Below are 22,172 nucleotides of genomic sequence, written 5' to 3'. Positions count from 1 at the left end.
ATCTTGACACACTTTCCACCCCCTTCATCTCACTGAGAACATTCCTAGGTCATCAATAACCTCTTCATCTCCAAGTCCAACTGATTCTACTCTATCCTATTCTTCCTAGACCTCTCAGCTGTCGTTGCCACTATGTCCCATACCTGTCTCTTTCAATCACTTACTGTCCTTTGTTTCGCCTATTATTTTCTTCCTATCTTGCTAACCGTTCTAATCCCGGCTCCGCCACTGATCCGCTGTGGACCTTAGGCAAGTCACTTCACTTCACTTCTAGGTGCTTCAGTCATCTCATCTGTAAAATGGGGATTCAGATTGTGAGCCCCATGTGGGACAGGGTCTATATCCATCTTGACAACCTTGTATCAACCGCAGGGCTTAGTACAGTGCCTGGCACATAGTAAGCGCTTAAATACCATAAAACGAACTAACATCACACCTCAGCTCTTCCCATCTTCAAAGCCCTCCTAAAACCCAACCTACTCCTCCACAAGGCATCCCTGACGAACTTACATCGACCTAGTTTCCACATCTGAACATGCATATTCATAGATATGTACATATGTATATTTATCTACATAATTATTCAGCTACTGCTCCCTGACATCTTTCTACTACTTCCTTGCTTTTACTCTTTTCCCACTTTTTGTATATAATTTTTTTCTGTCTCTATGCCTATGTCTCCCACATTATATTGTAAGTTTCTTAGGGGACAGATAAAAATTATGTACAAATAGTTGGAGAGGAGAATCTTGCTTCTGTGGTCCTCCCCTAGTGCTTAGTACGACGCTTTTTACTCAGTAGCAATAAATACCATTTATTTGATAGAATGACTTTCAGGGGATTCTATCACTAATCCCAAACTGTAAATAAACCAAAAAAACTTAAATCCTGTTACAAGAATAGTCTACTGACCAGTGACTGACGAATCAACATGTCAGTAGACATTTATTTCTTTGTAACTCTCCTGTCACAATAATTGCAATGAAACTGAATGAGAGTGTTCTTTTTGGAATTCTTATTTCATGTTCCAACTAGAAAGCGAATGAAGAATGTGTCAACAGAGTAGCCATGTTAAATACATACTTTGTTTTTGAGTCAGTCGCCGAGATTATGCTGTTGCAACTCTTTTGCGTCTGGTTCTAACTCATGGATTCTGGAAATGGCTAAGATTAATACCCTGGAAATATTTCAGGAAAACACTATTTTTTTTAGGAGAGATATGGTGTACAAACAAAACATTTTAAATAGATTAGACGAACTAAAGTTAATCCCTAGAGGGCTTTATGAGCAATTTGGAGGATGAATCTTAACTGCCAGACTGTCCAATTAAAACTAGTTCCATTTATCTACTGGACAAGATCCAGACCCACTGCCAGCCATTTCGGTTTTATTAATTGTAAAATGAATACTAATTTCTTTTTAAAATTAGGAAAAATGATTACTTTTCTTTTGGCTCGAAATATTTTTTTTAATCATTATGGCCTCTGGTTTACACTTCTATAGACATTTATCCCAGAATCTTAGAAGTCCCGATTCTATGTTTTTGAATGGATTATTCACTTTTATCTGGACGTGAATTTTTATTTTTTTCAGTTAAAGAGTAGCAGTGGAGTAGTGATTTGGATTTCTCTTTAACTGGGTAATAATTGGATTTAAATATTTTAGATTTGGGTTTTGTTTTAGGTTTTATTTCTATAATTCACAAATACAATATCTGCATAGCTAGTGTTTGTTTTTTTGTAGTACTGCTTTTTCCACCAAGCCTTCTTACCCACTCTTTTTCCACTTCTACAACTGTTTCTGAGAAAGGGCTCAGTACAGTGTCTGGCACATAGTAAGCAATTAACAAATGCCATCATTATTAAAGGGCCATAAAAACCTTCAGTCCCCATTCTCTTGACTGTGAAAAACCCTTGCTCTCTCTTTCCACTCTTAAGTTTCCATCACAAGGACCTATAGGAAAAAAAGCTCTTTGCTCTTCTCTTCTCTTCCTCCTTCTCCTTGCTTGACTCACAGACTCAAGCTTCCATGGTGGCAAAAATTGATATTGTGCCCAACTCCCTGCACCACAGCAGGTAATGTCATCTTTCTCATCTTCCATCTCTTGCCCGTGTCCCCCACTCTAGCCTGAAACTTCCTCTGCCTTCATATATGACAGACCGAAATTCACTCCACACCTGCAAAGCCTTATTAAATCACATGTTTTCCAAGAGGTCTTCCCTCCCTAAGTCCTCATTTCTCCTATATACCCTTCTGCACTGTTTATGCCCTTGGATCTGTACCCCTGAAGTAGTTTGATATCCACTCCATCTCCAGCCCCACAGCATTTATGTACATATAATAATAATACTAATTATAGTATTTGTTAAGCACTTATTTTGGGCCAGGCACTGTACTAAGGGATGGGCTGTATACAAGCAAATCAGGTTGCACACAGTCCTTGTCCCATATGGGGCTCACAATCTCAATTCCCATTTACACATAAGGTAACTGAGCCCCAGAAGAGGGAAGTGACTTCCCCAAGGTCACACAGCAGACAAGTAGCGGAGCTGGGATTAGAACCCATGTCCTTCGGACTCCCAGCCCTGTGCTCTATATACTACGCCATTCTGCTTCTCGTTAAGGTCTGCCATTTCTCTATCTGTATTTTATTTTAATGTCTGTCTCCCCTCTAATCTTCAGGATCCTTAAGGGCAGAGACCATGTCCTATCTACTTTATTGCCCTGAACTCTTCTGAGCTTCTAGTACAGTATTCTGCGCATAGTAAGTGCTCAATAAATACCATGGATTGATGAAGGCCCTATCCTTCCTTCAGCCATACTCTATATCCATGAAACACCTGTAATAATCTTTATTCTCATTAGTAGCAAGAGATATTTATTTTGTAAACCCTAGTAGGAAAGTTTCAAACAGAGTTAGAAGAAAATGATGTATAATGTAGAGATACATAAACTGGACTCAGGAAAGAGAATCTCACCAGAGGCTGTTAAATAATAGCTGTAGTAATAATAATATTAATAATGATAATATAACTGTGGTATTTGTTAAATGCTTTGTGCCAAGCAGCATGCTGATCATCGGCTCAAGACGACCAGATCAGACATAGTCCCTGTCCCACAGGAGGCTCATATTCTAAGGGGGAGGGAGAACAGGTATTTAATCTTCATTTTACAGTTGAGGAAACTGAGGCAAGGAGAAGCTAAATTATTTGTGAAGGGTTAAACAGCAGGCAAGTGGCAGAGCTGGGATTAAAACCCAGGTTTCCTGACCTTAGTCCTGCATTCTCTCCACTGAGTGATACTGTTTTTCAATTACCTGAATTGGTCTAGTGGCAAGAGCGCGGGCTTGGGAGTCAGAGGCTGTGGGTTCTAATCCCACCTCCGCCACTTCTCTGCTATGTGACCTTGGGCAATTCACTTGACTTCTCTGGGCCTCAGTTACCTCATTTGTGTAATGGGGATTGGGACTGTGAGCCCCTCATGGGATGACCTGATTACCCTGTATTAGAACAGTGCTTGGCACATAGTAAACTCTTAAAAAAACCCATAATTATCCAGCGCTTAGAACAGTGCTTGGCACATAGTAAGCACTTAACAAATACCATAATAATTATTATTATTAACAGAACAAAACAAAAAAACTCTTTAATATTAGTACAGCAAACCCTAAACTACATATTATTTTAGTTTATAAATCTGTATATATATATATATATATATAATTTTATAATAGTTACCATTAAGTCCCATAGAAAGAACATCACTATGAGAAAGGTTCCATAATAACACACTGTAACATAACAGTTGGATTTGTAAAAAAGTAAGACAGTTTCTCTTTCCAGGATTTCCAGAAAATCCAACGGTAGTGTCCGGATGGAGCCGATGAGACTGTCAAATGCCAAAGCATTGGATAAGAGCAGAAACCGCCCAAGATATGAATAAGCCATCGTCAGCAGGACAGCAGCCAACTGCAAGGAAAGGAAAATCCTTAGGAAAAACATTACAAGGATCACACTGCCTGGCTAGAGTACTACTTTATTCCAAAAACTAAGCATTCAAAATTATATTAGAAATAGATCTCACAAGAGCAGGATCATTATGAACCAAGCAGTGTACTAAGTACTGGGGTAGATACAAGGTAATTAGGTCAGACACAGTTCCTGTCCCACATGGGGAAGGTGAAGAAACATTTACTCTCCATTTTGCAATTTTACGGATAAGGAAATTGAGGCACCGAAAGATTGAGTGTCTTGTCCAAAGACACATCAGGCAAGCAGCAGAGCTGCAATTAGAAGCCATTCGATGCCTCTTTTAATGCCGTAGACCCCTCTGCTTCTAGGGGAAGCCTCAGCAAGGCTCTCTGCCTGCTGGGGCTCTGCCCTTACTGTGAAAGTTTCTGACCGAAGAATCACCCAGAGTTTCTGCTGGCTCAGCAGCAATCCTGAAAATACCTGGCTAACATGGATGGTGAAGACCTCAGTGGCTATCAAAGCACGCTACTGGCAACTCCCTGCTAGTCTATGGCATTACAGTCCAGCTTCACCACTTTGCCGTGGCCCCTTTTCTATGCCTCGGTTACCTCACCCGCAAAATGGGGATTAAGATTGTGAGCCCAATGTGGGACCTGGACTGTGTCTTGTCTTGTATTTTGCATCTACCCTAACACTTAATACGGTGCCTGGAACAGAGTAAGCGCTTAACAAATACCATAAAAAAATTGCTGAGCTGACAATCTGGAATTGACTGATCTTGAGAGATGGGGGGTAAAGATGGGGTGTGCTTTACCCAGGCACATGCACAGGAACATTAACTCTCGTGTTGAATGTCATCCCGAAGAAGGTGGTTAAATGGCAGGTGTTGGGCTCAGGTGTGTAAAATGGCCGGTTCCCAGAAAATGCTTTCATTCATTCTTTGAATAGATATCGTATGAGATTAGACTGCCATTTGAATTGCTTTTTACTCTGTGCTATCTCCAGGAACTTTGATACAATTCTCATTAAGAATTGTCACAAAAATCTCTGGAGGATGGCTTTATTGGCTTCATTTTGCAAGTGGGTAAATTGAGGCTCAGAAATGGAAACACTATTTCTTAGTATATATATAGTCTGCCCTGGGTAGACTATTCCAATTTGTGGATCTCAGTTTTCTCCAGGAACACTCTCTTGAATGGGTGGTAAACCTCGGATTAGAATAGACACCTACCCCAACTCCCAGAAAACAGTAATTTCACAAAGTAGTTGAAAGTTTTCAATTGTTAAATTCTATTTTAGAGATTCAGTATCCAAGAGGAAAATTCTTACCACTGTCTTGGTAATTCTGGAGCAGGAAAGCCATAACATTGTTGAGCAGGAAGCCATAGGTTTGTGAACGCCAAGCAGACGGATGCATTTGATTAACAGGAAGAATGACAGGATTCCTTGAAGACATCGAGTCTTCTGAGACATAAAAGCAAGGCATGTCAGTTTGCCTTTTTAGTTAAAAGGATGCGAACAAATATATCCAAGTGCACAATATGCCAACCCCCCCCCCCCAAACTAGAGTCTGGATGACCATTGTTAGACTTGAATGAAATGATGTATTTCATGACAATCCAGAGGTTTTACTGCTAAACTCTTATTTTTCTCCAAAGACATAATTGTCAGCAATTGTAATATGTCTTAGGACCTTTGGGCTAGGCTGGAAGAGAATGGGGATAGGGAACTTGTCACTACAAATGACAAGGACAAAAGTCACAAATTCTTGAAGAAACTTTAGGTCTCAAGACTGTATTTTGAAAAATAAATTTATTTTGGGATGTTTCCAGGTGCCAAGTATTTGAGAAGCAGATGATTGGAAGTCTAGAAAGTGAACCTAAATCTGAAATGACTTTGACAGTCAGAAGATGGGAAGTTTCTGTTTATTAGTCTGTTTCATTTGTACACGTGCTCCTCCATGGTTTGGTACATGAAGATCTTTGGATTCACACACACTGGTCTGTTCAGTGGTCCCAAGACTGGCTAAAGAATCAGTTTGGCATCTTTCATACTTGTGCCTGGGAATCAGATGACCCGTGTTCTAATTCCCGCTCCCCCGCTTGTCTGCTGTGTGACCTTGGGCAAGTCACTTAACTTCTCTGTGCCTCAGTTACCTCAGCTGTAAAATGGAGATGAAGACGAAGAGCCCTCTGTGGGATAGGGACTGTGTCCAACTTGATTATCTTCTATCTACCCCAACACTGAATGCAGTGCCTGGCAGATAGTAAACACTAAACAAATACTATTTTTAAAAAAGTGCCAGATTCCGCTCCTAATATAATAATGTTGGTATTTGTTAAGCGCTTACTATGTGCAGAGCACTGTTCTAAGCGCTGGGGGAGATACAGGGTAATCAGGTTGTCCCACATGAGGCTCACAGTTAATCCCCACTTTACAGATGAGGTAACTGAGGCACAGAGAAGTTAAGTGACTTGCCCACAGTCACACAGCTGACAAGTGGCAGAGCCGGGAGTCGAACCCATGACCTCTGACTCCAAAGCCCAGGCTCTTTCCACTGAGCCACGCTGCTTCCCATAATATGGGTGGGCATAAATAGAATATAGTAGAATATAGTAGACTGATTCTGGTTCCTCCCAGATCTATCACAGACAGAGGTAATTGAGGAGGCTACAACCAGGGGTTTGACAATCTCCTTCCACAATTAAGTTCTGATGTGATTTCACCTCTACTTTTTTGGTTTGGGTTAGCGCAGGACTCTTCCAAGGAGTCTGAACCCGAGGGACGGTGGCCCTGGAAATTGAGAATGGCTCCATGAGAACCTGAGGATTACATAAAGATTTTGCTTATGATTTTACTCCAGGTCACAGTTCCTTAGGTCCAGGAATCTGGTTAGATTTGAAGCCCTCTGAGCCATTATGGAAGAACAAGGAAGACCCCCACCCCCCGCCGCTGTATTACATCCTTCCCTCTGGAAGCCTGGAACATCCCCTTCTCCCTCATTGCCTTCATGCCTGGGACACTTGGACTAGTGGAAATTGCCTAGGGTCTGTAGGTATGGGGATCCATATCTCCCAAGAAGCTGTAGGTTGACCTAGTTCAGGCCCAAATCTAATGCCGTCAGGCAAGAACCATTTCCTCCTGGAGAAAAATGGTACTTGGAAGTCAGTTGGCTACCTACGTCCAGTTTCCACTTAGACAGACTTTCCTCTCCATAGTTCTGAAACTGGGCCGCCGCAGGTCTCCCGATGAAGTTCGAGGGCAGTATGGCATGCAATGGAATGACAGTGGGAAGAGGTGAGGGATAAATGATTGTGGGGATGGGAGAGGATGAAATAGAGGTGATATGGGGCTTGGAATAGGGAGAATAATGTGGGGCGGAGAAGAAATGGAACTTTTCTTCCCCTGGATCCTAACCTTTCTATGCAAAACACAAGGCATTGTTTTCTAAGAGGTCAGGGAAAGCCCTGAGAATGGGAAAAGGCAGTCAGACAACATCAGTCAAGGGGTGCACCCTGGAGAATACCGGGTCTGTACATTCTTTGGTTCACTGTGCATTCCAGCGAAGGCAAAACCTGGTTATATACATATTCTGTTCCCAAATGGAGCTAGAATGATGACACGAGGTGCTGAAGGAGGAGTAGGAAGCGTATTCTTTGTCTTTCTTTGTGGAGAACATTTCCCACTATAATTCCTACAGTTCTCTGGGAGCCTGAAAATTTCTGGGAGAAGATAAGTCTAGTTTAGCCAATCAGTGAGTCAGGCAGGGGTTTTAAAATTGAAATTGAGGCTCCCACACTCTCATCCTCAGCTCTGGGAGTGCATCTCCTTCACAGAGCTCACTAAGAGTACAAAAAATGGTCAATAAATACCACTGATGGACGTGTGTGTGTAGGTTCAAGAAAGTCTGTGGATTTATTAAAGCTTGTGTGTTACTTCGGACTTGTATAATAAGAGGAATGAGGAGTTGAATTTAATTTGTCCTTTCACCCACGACGTACTTGTAATATCGCATATTTGCAAGGAGACATTCTGAAGCACCCCAAATCAAGCGGTCAATTTTGAACGCGCTCTGGCCTGGAACGCCCTCCTCGTTCATATCTGACACGAGATCACTCTTCTCTCCTGCAAAGCCTTAATAAAAGCATATCTCCTCCTAGAAGTGTTCCCTGAATAAGCCCTCATTTCCTCTTCTTCCACTCCCTTCTACATCTCCCTTGTGTTTGGATTTGTACACTCTACTCACCCATCCTCAGCCCCACAGCACTTATGTGCATATCCATAGTTTATTCATTTATATTTATGTCAGTCTCCACCTCTAGACTCTAAGTTCCCTGTGGGCCGGGAACGTGTCTACCAACTCTGCTATATTCTACTCTCCCAAGTGCTTGGAACGGTGCTCTGCACACAGTAAGTGCTCAATAAGTATGATTGAGGCAGGGCCTTTGTCACTTGTTAAGGGGACACACAATATTTCTAGACTGTGTGTGTGAGTGAGGAATGTACACTGGATCTGCCCCTGTGAATCTCCTTCAAGCAGGCCCTTCTCCAGAGAGGTGTAAACTCAGACTCAGTTAAATGTGGGATGTCTGATCGAATACAGTCCCCGGGAGAATGAAAATTCCACGGGAAAACTAGGAATAGTTGATCACTCATGAATTACTGAAGCAAATTGCTTACCTGCCCCCAGGATGCAATAAAACTAAAGTCAACAAATCCTTGGAAAAATCCCTTATGGAGCTGATCGATGACATCTACAGCAAGCACAAAGTGATGCATGTGGATCGCGTAGAGAAAAAAACTCAATCCAATGATGGAGAACTGAAAAGTTCGGAAGAGAGGAAGAATACCTTATGCAAATAAACTTCCATTTAAATACACTTACTTCAATTAGGTTATCCAACTTTATATTGACCACATTTTAGTTCTGGAGAAAGGAAACTCTGACTATATGAACCCAGAACACCATTACCAAAGAGGAAAAATGATATTCTCTCACAATCTCAACACATGAAGAAAAGGCTTTCTACTCTCTTATGTTTAAAATATGCAACGTTTATCAAGTACACATGTTTAGAAATTTTAAGGGACACGGAGGACCCAAGAGATGTTACCTCCAGCCAGTTCCAAGGTTCTTGACAGTAGCTTAGTATGCTCATCTGATTCATAATCCAAAATTGGGAACAGAGATGTAGAAGGATGAGCCCTAAGAAAAGCAACTGTGAAGAAAATGTTCAAAGATGACACTAAATGACTAAGATTTTGTTATTGTGGGCAAATTAACTGGTAAGGCATTCATTAATCCCTTCCATATCATGATGCATTGTTCCTAACAAAAATCACTAAGTGAAGGAGAGTTTTTTCTTGGTTTTATTTTTGGCGTGGGGAATCCTGTTTCTGCCAAGCCCAAATTGTTGGAGTTTAGCTGCAGTCTAAGGGTAAATACTACTCCCCATTACTCTCTCCGGTCACAAAACCAGACTCAGATCTGGAAATCATCAGTTTCAGAAACATTTCGAAAGAAAAAAAAACCCTCTGACAAAATAATCCGGCACCTGCCTTCCCTCTTAAAAGCCTTCCCTCCTTCTAGATACTCGATAACTTCTCTTTGTCCTGTCATCCTCTTTCTGATGAATCAGACCTTGGCAGAATACTCCTCCTCACAGGAAAAAGTCAAACCAAAGGATCAGGATGATTTCAAGGTAGCAAGTCTCTGACAAACAGAGGCTTACCGGAATACAAATTCCTACTGGAAAAGTGTGGACCCATTTTAAGATTCTGAGGACTGGTTAACACCCTTTTGCTTCTCTAAAAGAAAACAGATAATTCATTCTTTGACACATACTGATTAATCCCCAAGATCCATGGTTAATCTTCAGTGTATGAAATAAACCAGTATTTTGATATCTACAAGATACAGTCAGGAGATTCTTCGATAAAATTTAACCTATTTTTCCTCTCTCAGTCTGACAGTGTCATCAACACCCCCACGCTTCATATAAGCAGCACAGCCCAGTGGCAAGAGCAAAGGCCTGGGAATCAGAGAGAAGCAGCGTGGCTCAGTGGAAAAAGCCCGGGCTTGGGAGTCAGAGGTCATGGGTTTGAATCCTGGCTCTGCCACCTGTCAGCTGTGTGACTGTGGGCAAGTCACTTCACTTCTCGGTGCCTCAGTTCTCTCATCTGTCAAATGGGGATTAACTGTGGGCCTCACCTGGGACAACCTGATTACCCTGTATCTACCCCAGCGCTTAGAACAGTGCTCTGCACATAGTAAGTGCTTAACAAATACCAACATTGTTATTATTATTAATCAGCGAACTTGGGTTCTAAACCTGGCTTGGCCACATGCCTGCTGCGTCACCCTGGGCGAGTCATCAAACTTCCCTGTGTCCCAGTTTCCTCACCTGTGAAATGGGGACTAACTACATATTCTTCCTCTCCTAAAAACTATGAGCCCCATGTGGGATGGAGATTGTGTCCAACCCGATTATCTTGTATGATGTTCAGCGTGATGTTTGCCATATAGTATTTAGCCAATAACATTATTATTATTCTCATTCAAGAAAACATAATTTCGGATATATACTCTAAAGAATATCGGTTACACCAACATCTGTCTGACCTGATCATCTTGTATTTTACCCAGGGTTAAGCACAATGTTCAGCACCCTAGAAAGCCCTCAATCAGTACCTCAGTTGTCATTATTATCAATATCATCAACATTGCTTACTGAGCATCTACTAGTGCAGAGCAATGGACTGTGACCGTCACTTCACAGGATCATTTGACTTCCCAGTTTAGTTCTGAACACGCCTTTGAAGAGAGGCATTACTTCACCTCTGATTTACCGAAACCCTGAAATCACTTAGCATTGCACAAACTCTCGCAGTGACTTAGTCCAAAAGCGCTTAACACAGTCAGCATTTGTGGGGGTCAAAATACCTTTTTGAATCTTGTAAAATTACACCACCCAGGTAATTACCCACGTGAAGAAAGATGAGCTAATGCCTGAATAACTGAAAACAGTGAATAATCAAAAAATGTGGCCAACTCACATCACACTAAACCCCCAAACAACATTCCCTTCAGTTTGCAGAATGCATTGGCCACACTCGAGCACTGTACACTGTGATGTGAATATTTTCAGAAAATAAGATTGATTCCCTCACACCTCGATTCAGGGTCGAGACTGGCTTTTTTCCTCAAAAGAAGAGAAAGTGAAAGTGAAATTAAAGTGGTGTTGTGTGTGTGCAGGGACACAGTCCCTGTCCCTCATGGAGCTCAGAGTCTAAGTAGGAGGGAGAACAGACATTGAATCTCCATTTAACAGATGAGGAAACTGGAACACAGGGAAGTTAAGTGATTTGACCTGGGACACACAGGATGTGAATGGCAGAGCCGGGATTAGAACCCACATTCTCTGACTACCAGGCCTTCGCTCTTTAAAATAGGCCATGCCACTTCTCAAGAAGTAACTGGAGAAGGCTTGGCGGAAGGGTGAGATTTTTGGAGGGCTTTGAAAATGGGGAGAGCAGTGGTCTGATGGATTTGGAAAGGGAGGGAATTCTAGGCAGCAGAGGCAGCATAAGAGAGAGGACAGAGGCGAGAGAATCAGAAGTGAGGTGCAGTCTGAAGGTCAGCTTGGGGAGAAATGAAGGCTGTCAGCTGGGGAGAGGTAAGTGAAGTGAGCTGATGCGTAAGATGGGCAGAGTTGGTGGAGAGCTTGCAGACAATTATGAGGAGTTTTTGCTTGGTGCAGAAGGAAATGCTTAGCCATATGGACGTTTGAGGAGTCCAGAGCTGTGTCTTCAAAGAAATATTGCTATTTGAAACATAGCCATAAGTAATGCTAATGGAACTGCTCAAGGAAAAAAACACGGGACTGGGAGACATAAGACCAAATTCTGATCACTTGCATACTTTGTGACCCGGGGCAAGTCAGCTTAATTCTTAGGGCTAGGATTCCTCATCTGTAAATGGAGATTAAATACCTGTTCTGTCTCCCCCTCAGACTGTGAGTCCCATGTGGACAGGGACTGTAGCTGATCTGATTGTATTATATCTGTTTCCAGTGCGTAGTACAGTTCTTGGTTCATAATAAGCATTTTACAAATACCACAGTTATTTTACTATTATTGTAAATTCTCCAGTAGATTTCAAACTGACCTCTAGAATGGAAGGATTATATTTACCAACCCTATAGTATTGTCTCAGCGGGCAGTTAGTACATTGTTTTATACACAGCAAGTGCTCAATAAATACCACCGATAGACTGATTGGTTGAGGCAGATCTGGTGTTTGTGGGGAATCCAGGTCAAACAATAGTAAACAAGGTTGGAAAGCCCACATCTCCATACACCGGTATCTCTGGAGATCTCCTGCCTCCTCTCAAAATCCACCAAAATCCACAATTTCAAGGACCCCACCAGGAAAGGAGAGTGGTGAGATGCCTCAATAATTCCCACATCTGATCTTTTGCCTTCTTGAAGTCAGTGATGACGGGGGCATCTTTGAGATCCCGTGGCATTCCCTCAGTGTTCCATAAACTATATTTAAAAGAACTATAAATGCACATCATCTCTGCCGGCGGAACACGATAAGAAGCGAGGAATCACAGAATAATTTCCCGTACCCTTCTGTTTGGAGATTTACAATAACATTTTCCATAGTTATTTTAAATTAGGGAAGGAACTAAGGATTCAATATGAACTCTCCCCACCCTCCCACACCCGCAAAGCACAGCGCTTATTGAGATCCAACTGCAAGTCAGGAACCCCACAAAGAGCCTCAAGAGAATCACCGGATGGGGAGACGCAGCTCCGAACAGTGATTTAACTATCAGTTGCCCCGTGTATCGAGCAAGGCAGCCCCCTCCTCTCCTGGATGCCTTCAGCAGTCTGTCCTTTGCAGACTTTAATAGTTATCGCAGAGTCCAGAGGTCAATGACCTCATGAATTACGGGGCTCTTTAGAGGTTGACCTGGTCCAAGGGACTCTTCCTATGGGTTGGGGCTTAAAGGGAAGTTTGGGAGCTTTTTTCTCAAGGAGGATCAGGGAAGTGCTTTAATGATTCCAGAGTAAAGAGCAAGTTAAGAACCACTCACCTCCGAAACCCTGACACAGTAACTTGAAACAGAATTGATGTGGTAGATGTCCACTGACTCAATGCGTAGTGATGGAACGAGACCCCCTGTGGATGGAAATTCAACGAGCAGGAACACACTGGTGAAGAGGTTGGTAGGAGGATTGTAGAGGACAAATTGCACCCCTACTGCCCCCACTGTCATGTCTAGCCATCTCCTCCTCTTTAAGTTGACCAGTATAGAATAAGCTTCGGTCCTAGAGAGCAAGTGAAATTGAGAGATGTTCGGTACAAAAGGAATCTGAGAGAAAAATCAAATGTCACAACTTCTCTACGCCTCAGTTTCCTCCTCTGTAAAATGGGAATTCAATACCTGTCCTTCTTCCTATGAAAACTGTGAGCCCCATGTGGGACAGGGACTGGGTCTGACCTGATCATTTTAAATCTCCCCCAGCATTCAGTGTGGTGCTTAGCAACCAGAGAAAGCTTAATACCACCATTATTCAAACCTCTGGAGATGTCAATCCTTTGAAGATGAAAACAGTAAGTAGGGTATGACATTCTTGAGAAACTCATTGTTGAGAAAATGTCCTTCACTTAAGATATTCTAGATATCAAGATGGAGCAGTGTGACCTAGTGGAAAGAGCAAAGGCCTGGGAGTCAGAGGACCTGGGTTCCAATTCCCGCTCCTCTACTTAGCTGCTGTGAGACCTTGGGCAAGTCACTTAACTGCTCAGTGCCTCAGTTTCCTCATCTGCAGAATGGGGATTCAATACCTGTTCTCCCTTCTCCTTAGACTGTGAGCCCCATGTGAGACCTGATTATCTGGTATCTACCCCAGTGCTTAGTACAGTGCTTTGGTGCACAGTAAGCACTTCACAAATACTATTATTATTATTATCACCTTAATAATGCTTGTCAGAAAAAGGCAACATAATAATAATAATTAATAACAATTGTGGTATTTGTTCGGTGCTGAGTGCCAGACACTGTAATAATAATAATAATGATTGTGGTATTTGTTAAGCGCTTACTGTGTTCCAGGAACTGAACTAAGCGCTGGGGTGGATACAAGCAAATCGGGTTGGACACGATCCCTGTCCCACATTGAGCTCAGAGTCTCAATCTCCATTGTACAGATGAGGTAACTGAGGCACAGAGAAGTGAAGTGACTTGCCCAAGGTCACCCAGCAGGCAAGTGGCAGATCCGGGATTGGAACCCACAGCTTTCTGACTCCCAGGCCCGTGCTCTATCCCTACCCCATGCTGCTTCTCTATGTACTTTACATCTGGAAAAAGATCCTGAAATAGCCTCTCTCAACCCAGCCTCTACAGACTCAGCCAGGGACTCCAAGAAGTGATCCGATATTGCACAGCTCACCTTGTCCTACCCAGACTCACTGCTGAGCTACTGCCCTCATAGCAGTCCACTTGACCACAGAGACGAGATCTTCCCGTTCGGCACATTTTCTGCTTCTCATTATCCAAAGCCCGAGTCCTGTTGGATGCTTGAACTCTTGGGTGGTAGCCCAGGATCTGATCTTTAAAGTCATCCGAAAACCGGCCTGAAACCTGTAAAAAGAATAATCCAGCAGGAAGAACAAAACGATTGAAATGACGCCGCTTCTGTTCTCGTCTTCCAATCTGTTGTTCGGAGGTGCTAGCCACCAGTCTCCGAAGGTCTGCTCTTCTCTGGCTGTCGATTACAGGCCTTTGGATCAGTACAGTCTTTAACCCTGACCTGTACTAAGAGCTTATAACCAAGACTCTCCAGCAGATCAGCTGCAAAACCGGTCACCAAAACCAGGGCGCATCTATCCATCTGGGGGTGCAGGTAAAATGATCAAATAACTTTGGGGGAAGGATGGAGGGGTAGGGAGGTGGAGGAGGAGGGGGATTTTTCCCTCCTGAGTTGAAATGCAAACATTGAGCTCAGAGGGAGTTTCAAAGTCTAACTTCAAGAATGGAGCCAGAGTGAGAGGCAGCCATGGGCAGTGTCAACAGACCCAAACAATACAACCTGAGAGATAAAACCTTAGGATGGAAGCCATGAGGAGAGGCCTCAGAGAGAAAAGCAGTTCACTGGCTCCTGGCACCCTCAGCCTTCCTCTTTTCACACAGGACTTTGGTCATAACTCAAACTCGATTTATCCATTCTTTCCCACCTAGCCCCCTAATAATAATAATGGAGGCATTTGTTGAGAGCTTACTATGTGCCAGGCAGTGTACTAAGCTCTGGGGTGGGTACAAGGAAATGGGGTTAGACACAGTCCCTGTCCCACATGGGGCTCACAGTCTCAATCCCCATTTTACAGATGAGGTAAATAAGGCCCAGAAAAGTCAAGTGATTTGCCCAGGGACACACAACAGACAAGTGGCGGAGCCAGGATAGAACCCATGAACTTCTGACTCCCAAGCCGGTGCTCTATCCACTATACCATGCTGCTTCTCCACCTTAACCCCTCCTTCATTTGTTTTTATGAGGAAAAACATTGTTTCTTACCTCGCATGCATAGTCACCAGGAAGCTTTAGCTGCTGAAGCACTGCTGGGCCAATGAGATAGCAGTTATCTCCATTAGGGCCAGACTAAGTTTAAAAGGAAGAAAATCTCATTAATCATAAAAATCAGTCCGTGAACACTAATCATTCAGCATTCCACCGGTGAAATTCTCATTACCCCTTCCTAGAGGTGGAGAGTTGCTGGCTTACATCACGGCTTTTAAGGCATTATAATTTTATTGGACTCTTTGCCTTTATGAAAAGAACAACAGCCATCTTTCAACTCCACACATACTTGAAAGATGTTAAATTGTTCTTCTAGCAGGCAGGAAATGAGAAAATTTAACTGCAGTTTTTCAAGTTCCATCAATAAAGAAACCAATATGTCTCTTGTCATAACAAAACTTCAATTATTTCTACTAGTGGAAGGCAGTTTTAAAAAGGAATGATAAGTGTAGCCCTACAAAGCAGTATACTTATCTTGTGATACCTCTTAAGAGGTGAGGAAAGATAGCAAAGTAAAAGTGCTACTTATAAGCTCTAAAATTCAAAACCTCAACCCTACTCCCCGCTGTTAACATGTGTATGAGAAGTGAAGGGAGAAAAGGATTACTAAGTCTATAGATCAGTGAAATTCTGCTGGTTTTGATAAAGTTAGAAAATCTGACTGTGACTGGGAATATTATAGTAACATAACTCGTTTACAGTCGCCAGCTAAGAACCAAAACGTTTTGTGTTTTCTGCTCAGAGAGAGTAAAATATCAGTTCTGGTTCGAGAATAAGGTTTCTCCGTCATCGACCTTAGAAAAGTCAAGGACGGAACACTCTTTCTAATGCTCCAACCGTGTGAGAGTCTAAATGGGACCCAGAAAAATCAGGAAGAGATAAGATTATTGGCGGATGCTGAAAGGAAGATAGCAGTGCTGGTAAAGAGAAGAGACTATCAAAAGTCACATGAACTGTTCATCAGGAGATTAGTGGCCCAAAGAAATACATTAGAAAGCCAAAGATCATTTTACATAATTTAATATGCTGGAAATGACTCATTTCTACCAGTCCTTCCCACTGTATCTTTCGTTGGCTCTGGTGGTCCAGTTTAGAAGAGTAAAACAAAATATCCACCTCAGTTCTGGGTCCACTGGTGTTTTGCCATTTATCCTTATACAGGGAATCTAGTAAAGTTGTCAGGCTCCAGTTCCACCAGCCATCAGCATCCTTTAAGTCACCAAAGGTGTACTGGGTATTTCTGATAAACAAAAACTATTTGTTAACAAGAGCATACGAATAAAGAAAACAAAAAGATGTACTTTCTCTATTTTCTAAATGTCTCTTTTTCCAGGGGTCCAGAGGGTCACTGGACACACAGCGTGTAGGCTGCAAACTAATAATGGCAGGTGGACAATCTCGTCTTCTCTGGATCTGCTCAAGGAGAAGGTTCACAAATACCAGCATGAACACAAAGATCCCTCGAGGAAAATGCTTCCAGATAACTGTCATCGAAAAGCAGAGGAATCAGTACCATTTACCTCATCACAAGAGGAATTTCCTTTGGAAAGCATGTTCCCTTATACTACCACTGAAAGAGAGAGGATGAATTCTCTTAGCACGCAGGACTCATTGACGGGCTCTAGGCTGTTAGCTCACTTTAGACAGGGAACGTGTCTACCAACTGTTACATCGTATTCTCTCTAGTGCTTAGTACATTGCTCTGCCCACAGAAAGTGCTCAATAAATATAACTGATTGATTGATTGGGAACGAAGGGGAGGAGTCTGGGAAGCAATTGGGCATTTGGATTTTTTTTTAGCTACCAAAGGTCTTGGCTGCAAAGGGGATGTGCAAGGATGGGATTATGGTGGGATGAGTCTCTCTCACCTGTGAGCCGAACGGGTCGCTCTAATCAAGAGTAGCTGTCATGAAGCATGATCCTTTCGTGAGGACCCTTCTGTAATGGTTTCCTACTGGGATGGTCCTGTTGCCCCCAAAAGGGTCAGTGACAATAGTCTCTTGCAAATCAATCAGTCAGTGGTACTTATTGAGTGGTACTTACTGGGGAAGGAGGGCTTAATCGGGGAGGCCTCTTGAAGGAGATGTGAACTGAAGCTATGAATGGAAATAATATCCAAAGGAAATCTGGCAAAAGAACATTAAATCTGATCCTGTTATTAATGGAGGCATTTATTTTACCTGTTTAGTAAGGATATCTATAGCAGCTTTCCTTCAAAGAGCCAAAGAATATCATGGCCTAATGGAAAGAGTAGAGGCCTGGAAGTCAGGAGACCTGGTTTCTGCTTGCTGCTTGGGCAACAACTCAACTTTTCTGTGTCTCAGTTTCCTCACCTGTAAAATGGAGATTAAATACTTATTCTCCTTCCTACTTAGACTGTGAACCCCAAGTGGGACAAGAATTACGTCTGACCTGATTATTTTATAGCCACCCCAGAGCATAGTTCCGTGCTGGACACACAGTCAGGACATAAATATCACAACGATTGTCATTATTATTATTAGAGACCAGGTTCAAGATATATCCAATGATGTGAAAACAACAGAGATTGCTCCTATGTGGAGCTTTCTACAGTACTTAAATATCACTATAATAATCATGGCATTTGTTAGTGATTTCTATGTGCCAAGCACTGGGCTTGAAAGCATTTTAATTTGGGAAACAGCATGATTTAGTGGAAAGAGCACGGGTTTGGGAGTCAGAGGTCGTGGGTTCTAATCCCATCTCCTCCACTTGTCAGCTGTGTGACTTTGGGCAAGTCACTTCACTTCTCTGTTCCTCAGTTACCTCATCTGTAAAATAGTGATTAAGACTATCATCCCCATACGGGACAACCTGACTGCCTTGTATCTTCTCCAGCGCTTAGAAGAGTGTTTGGCACATAGTAAGCGCTTAACATATACCATCATCATCATCATTATTATTGTTGAATTCCTTAATCAGGAGGACTCTAATCATTTTAGTTATTATAATAATGATAAGAGTAATTTATTAAGAACCTGATTAGACGTCGAGCACTATGCTAAAGGTTCCACAGATGGCTTAATGGATAGAGCATGTTGCCTAAGAGTCAGAAGGTCATGGGTTCTAATCCCACCTCTGCTACTTGTCTGCTTTGTGACCTTGGGCAAGTCACTTAACTTTTCTGTTCCCAGTTACTTCATCTGTAAAATGGGGATCGAGACTAGGAGCCCCACTTGGGACGGGGTCTGTGTCCAACCCAATTTGCTTGTATCCATCCCAGCACTTAGTACAGTGCCTGGAGCATAGTAAGTGCTTAACAAATACCATCATTATCATCATCATATTATCATGCAAATCAGACCCCAATCCCAGCACTCCCGAAGACAAGCAGGTGGCAGAACCAAGATTAGAGCCTAGATCTTCTGACTTCCAGTCCTGTGCCCTTCCCACTAGGCCATGCTAGAATCCGCCCGGAAGGCTCCGGGCTGGTTCGGCATGGGCCTAGGCTCAACCTCTCTGTTAAGTCTGAGGATATGAGCTGCTCTACCACGGGTCCCGGGATCCCAAACCAGCCGGGCTCCCCGGCCAAAAGAATAATCACCTCCCACCTCATCTCCCCCCAAATCAATCCTTCTTCTGGGAGTATTTGCACGGTACAGTCCCAAGCACCTACAATGCAGTGCGCTGCAGAGACTCAGTGCTCAATAAATACCACTGATGGATTCTAGGGTCAGGATGGACCTGCCCAAGGGTTCCTGGTACCAGCTGACATGGAACCCACCTGGGAGTTATGGCCATTGGGCTTGCCATTTCTGACTTCCTGTCAGGCAAGTCGGGGGACTGAATGACCGTAGAAAGAGATTAAGAAGGAGGAAAACTGAGGAAGAAGCCCCACGTAAGGAGAGAGGTTTACAATCCATAAAGCACGCAGACCTCGTCTCGTCTCCCTGGAGAAGTTAAATTGGAGTTTTTCACAAATCTATCTGAAGAGTAGTGAAAATGTAATAGGATTATATTCAACTGCTGTATTCAGCCTATTTAGGTAGGTCACTGTGTCTCATATTTTAGTTCAACTGAAATTTCAGGTTATCGTTATTGAATTCAGAAACACACTGAAGATCGAATGAAGAAAGGCAGCCTTAACCATTTACCATCTAATTATGGTTTTTGTTAAGCAGTTACTATGTGCCAAGCTCTGTTTTAAGTGCTGGGGTAGATACAAGGTAATCAGGTCATCCCACATGGGGCTCACAGTCTTAATCCCCATTTTACAGATGAGGTGACTGAGGTACAGAAAAGTGAAGTGTCTTGCCCAAGGTCACATAACATAACATTAAATCCCGATTTCATGAAGAATTCTTTCATTCATTCAATCGTATTTATTTATTTACTGTACTAAGCACTTGATTCTCATTGTTTAAAGGTAAAATATGAATATGGACGTTGACATAGTTTATGATACACAGCCCAAATATCTTTCCCCAACTGGTGTACTTTAATGGCTTTAATATCTGGTGCTAATGAAGTCCATGAGTCACTGGGAAAAAAAAAAAAAAGCTAAGGCAAAATCCCGAGTCAAGGTCAAAACATTTCAATCGTTAATCTGAGAGAGGTACCACCAGGGATAGAGGAGATATTTCAGAAATAAGTTCTTGGAAATGTTCTCTTCTTTTTATATCAAAAGGCTACAATCCATATCCAGCGGACTAACAATTTTGATTTAAAGTCTTGCTAATGAAACGTCAGATCTAAAAGAGACAGATCTATTTGTTTTCCCCCTTATTGCTGCTTGTGATTTCTCAGCAGATCACAGAGCTGATTTACCACCTATCTTTGGCCTTTAGTACCATCTGCTGGCAACATCACTTACAGCAAATGAACGTTTACGCTGTCCAAGCACCTAAAAGTGTCAAAGGTTGGTCATTATCGGAAATCATTGTTATTTCAGACAAGGAACTGAAACCTATACAATTAGTTTCACTGCCGGAATGTTTATAAATAACATGTTTCGTTTACAGGGTAACTAGATCGCTTCAACTGAAAGGGCCTCCCTTTATTAAATGGTCATAAACCTGACGAGTGTGGAGTCACGATTTAACTACTAGCTTGCTAGGCCTCAGCCATCAGTTCCCGTGGTGGGTCAAAAACATGAATTTCTCAATATTTCAGTGAATTGATTGAATTGAAAAAAAGGCAAGTCAAAACAGTGGCCTCCACAAAGATCGCTGGCATTAAGAAGGAGTAAAGATTCTGTTTCTAAGTGCACTGAATAATAATAATAGTAATAATGGTATTTGTTAAGCGGTTACTTTGTGCCAAGCACCATTCTAAGCGCTGGGGGAGATACAAGGTAATTGAGTTGTTCTATGTGGGGCTCACATTCTTAATCCCCATTTACAGATGAGGTACCTAAGCACAGAGAATTGAAATGGCTTGCCCAAGGTCACACAGCAGACCACTGGAAGAGCGTGAATTAGAACTCATGTCCTCTGACTCCCAAGTCGTGCTCTTTCCACTAAGGCATGCTGAAAATGTTTAAAATTGTGATTTTCCCCTTTCAACTCTACTGAAAAAGGGCTGACCTTCTCTTCCCCCTTCTCCTGTGAGGAGGATTCATCCTCCTATCCCACCCCCATCCAGCCCATCCAGGAACCCTGGAGGGTCTACCTGGGTGAGTCTGGAATTGTAGTACTGGAGGGCACACTTCGAGGCCCGACTGTCTCTAAGCTGAGGTGCTTAACAAATGCCATTATTATTATGATTGTCTGGGTTCTAATTCCTGCTCCACCATATGTCTGCTGTGTGACCTTGGGCAAGCCATTTCAATTCTCAGTGCTTAGTTACCTCATCTGTAAAATGGGGATTAAGAATGTGACCCATTCTTTGGGCAAGTCGCTTAACTGGGTCTCATTTAGCTCATTTGTAAAATGAGGATTAAGAAGTCTGAGCCGCATGTGGGACAGGGACTGTGTCCAACCTAATTAACTTGTATCTACCCCCGTGCTTAGAACAGTGTCTGGCACATAGTAAGCACTTCATGAATACCATTTAAAAAAAAAGATCCTCATAAGAAACAAAATAGCCTGATTAGCTGGCAAGTAGAGGGACCCGCATAGACAGAATGAGTGATTTTGTGGGTAGCACTGGACAGTTAAAATATGGACATCATCCATATTTTACTACTAGGAAAATTTGGGTAACTTATTCCTGACCTTCCAGGGACAAACCCAGAGTACTTTTGTCTGTGTTTGCTGGGCTCTTACTTCTAGGTTCCATTCATTCCTCATCCAGGTCTAACCCAAACCAAGCCAACAGGCCTTACCTGGTAAATTCATTCCGGACGGCTTGGTTCAGAAAATATTCTTCTTTGGAAATGTTTCCAAGTATCATAAACAAAAGCAGAAATAACATAAGGGTGTGTAGGAAAAATTCTCTGTGGGGAAAAATGAAGAGATCGACATTGAGCTATTATTTTTCATCAGAATTAAGGCTATTTTACTTTATGAGCTGCCAAAAGCAATACTTGGAAAATAACACTATTTGGCTTTTCTACAGTACTGTATACCTAAGTGCTTTGAATTATGAACTGGCAATCACTACATTTTCCTATGAGGTAAGTCGGCACAACATCTGACTTCCCCACACCTT

The 22,172-nt window shown here is 42.4% G+C and overlaps 1 protein-coding gene across 1 annotated transcript in view; it reads right to left on the bottom strand.

Annotated features, from left to right (window-relative positions):
- PKD1L1 (polycystin 1 like 1, transient receptor potential channel interacting) overlaps positions 1-22,172 on the bottom strand; it is a 94,073-nt gene that overhangs the window by 3,241 nt on the left and 68,660 nt on the right. The window contains exons 39-47 of the mRNA XM_039911958.1: positions 21,847-21,957; positions 16,677-16,800; positions 15,558-15,641; positions 14,436-14,626; positions 13,076-13,310; positions 9,086-9,190; positions 8,652-8,792; positions 5,301-5,435; positions 3,738-3,968 (exon numbers count right to left, since the gene is read on the bottom strand). Of these exons, the coding sequence (XP_039767892.1) occupies positions 3,738-3,968; positions 5,301-5,435; positions 8,652-8,792; positions 9,086-9,190; positions 13,076-13,310; positions 14,436-14,626; positions 15,558-15,641; positions 16,677-16,800; positions 21,847-21,957 (1,357 nt within the window). The remainder of the gene's footprint in view (positions 1-3,737; positions 3,969-5,300; positions 5,436-8,651; positions 8,793-9,085; positions 9,191-13,075; positions 13,311-14,435; positions 14,627-15,557; positions 15,642-16,676; positions 16,801-21,846; positions 21,958-22,172) is intronic.

The sequence above is a fragment of the Ornithorhynchus anatinus genome, chromosome 4 (assembly GCF_004115215.2).
Source record: "Ornithorhynchus anatinus isolate Pmale09 chromosome 4, mOrnAna1.pri.v4, whole genome shotgun sequence".
NCBI lineage: Eukaryota > Metazoa > Chordata > Mammalia > Monotremata > Ornithorhynchidae > Ornithorhynchus > Ornithorhynchus anatinus.
Note: the sequence above shows the minus strand (reverse complement) of the source record. Positions and strands in the feature narration are given on the sequence as shown.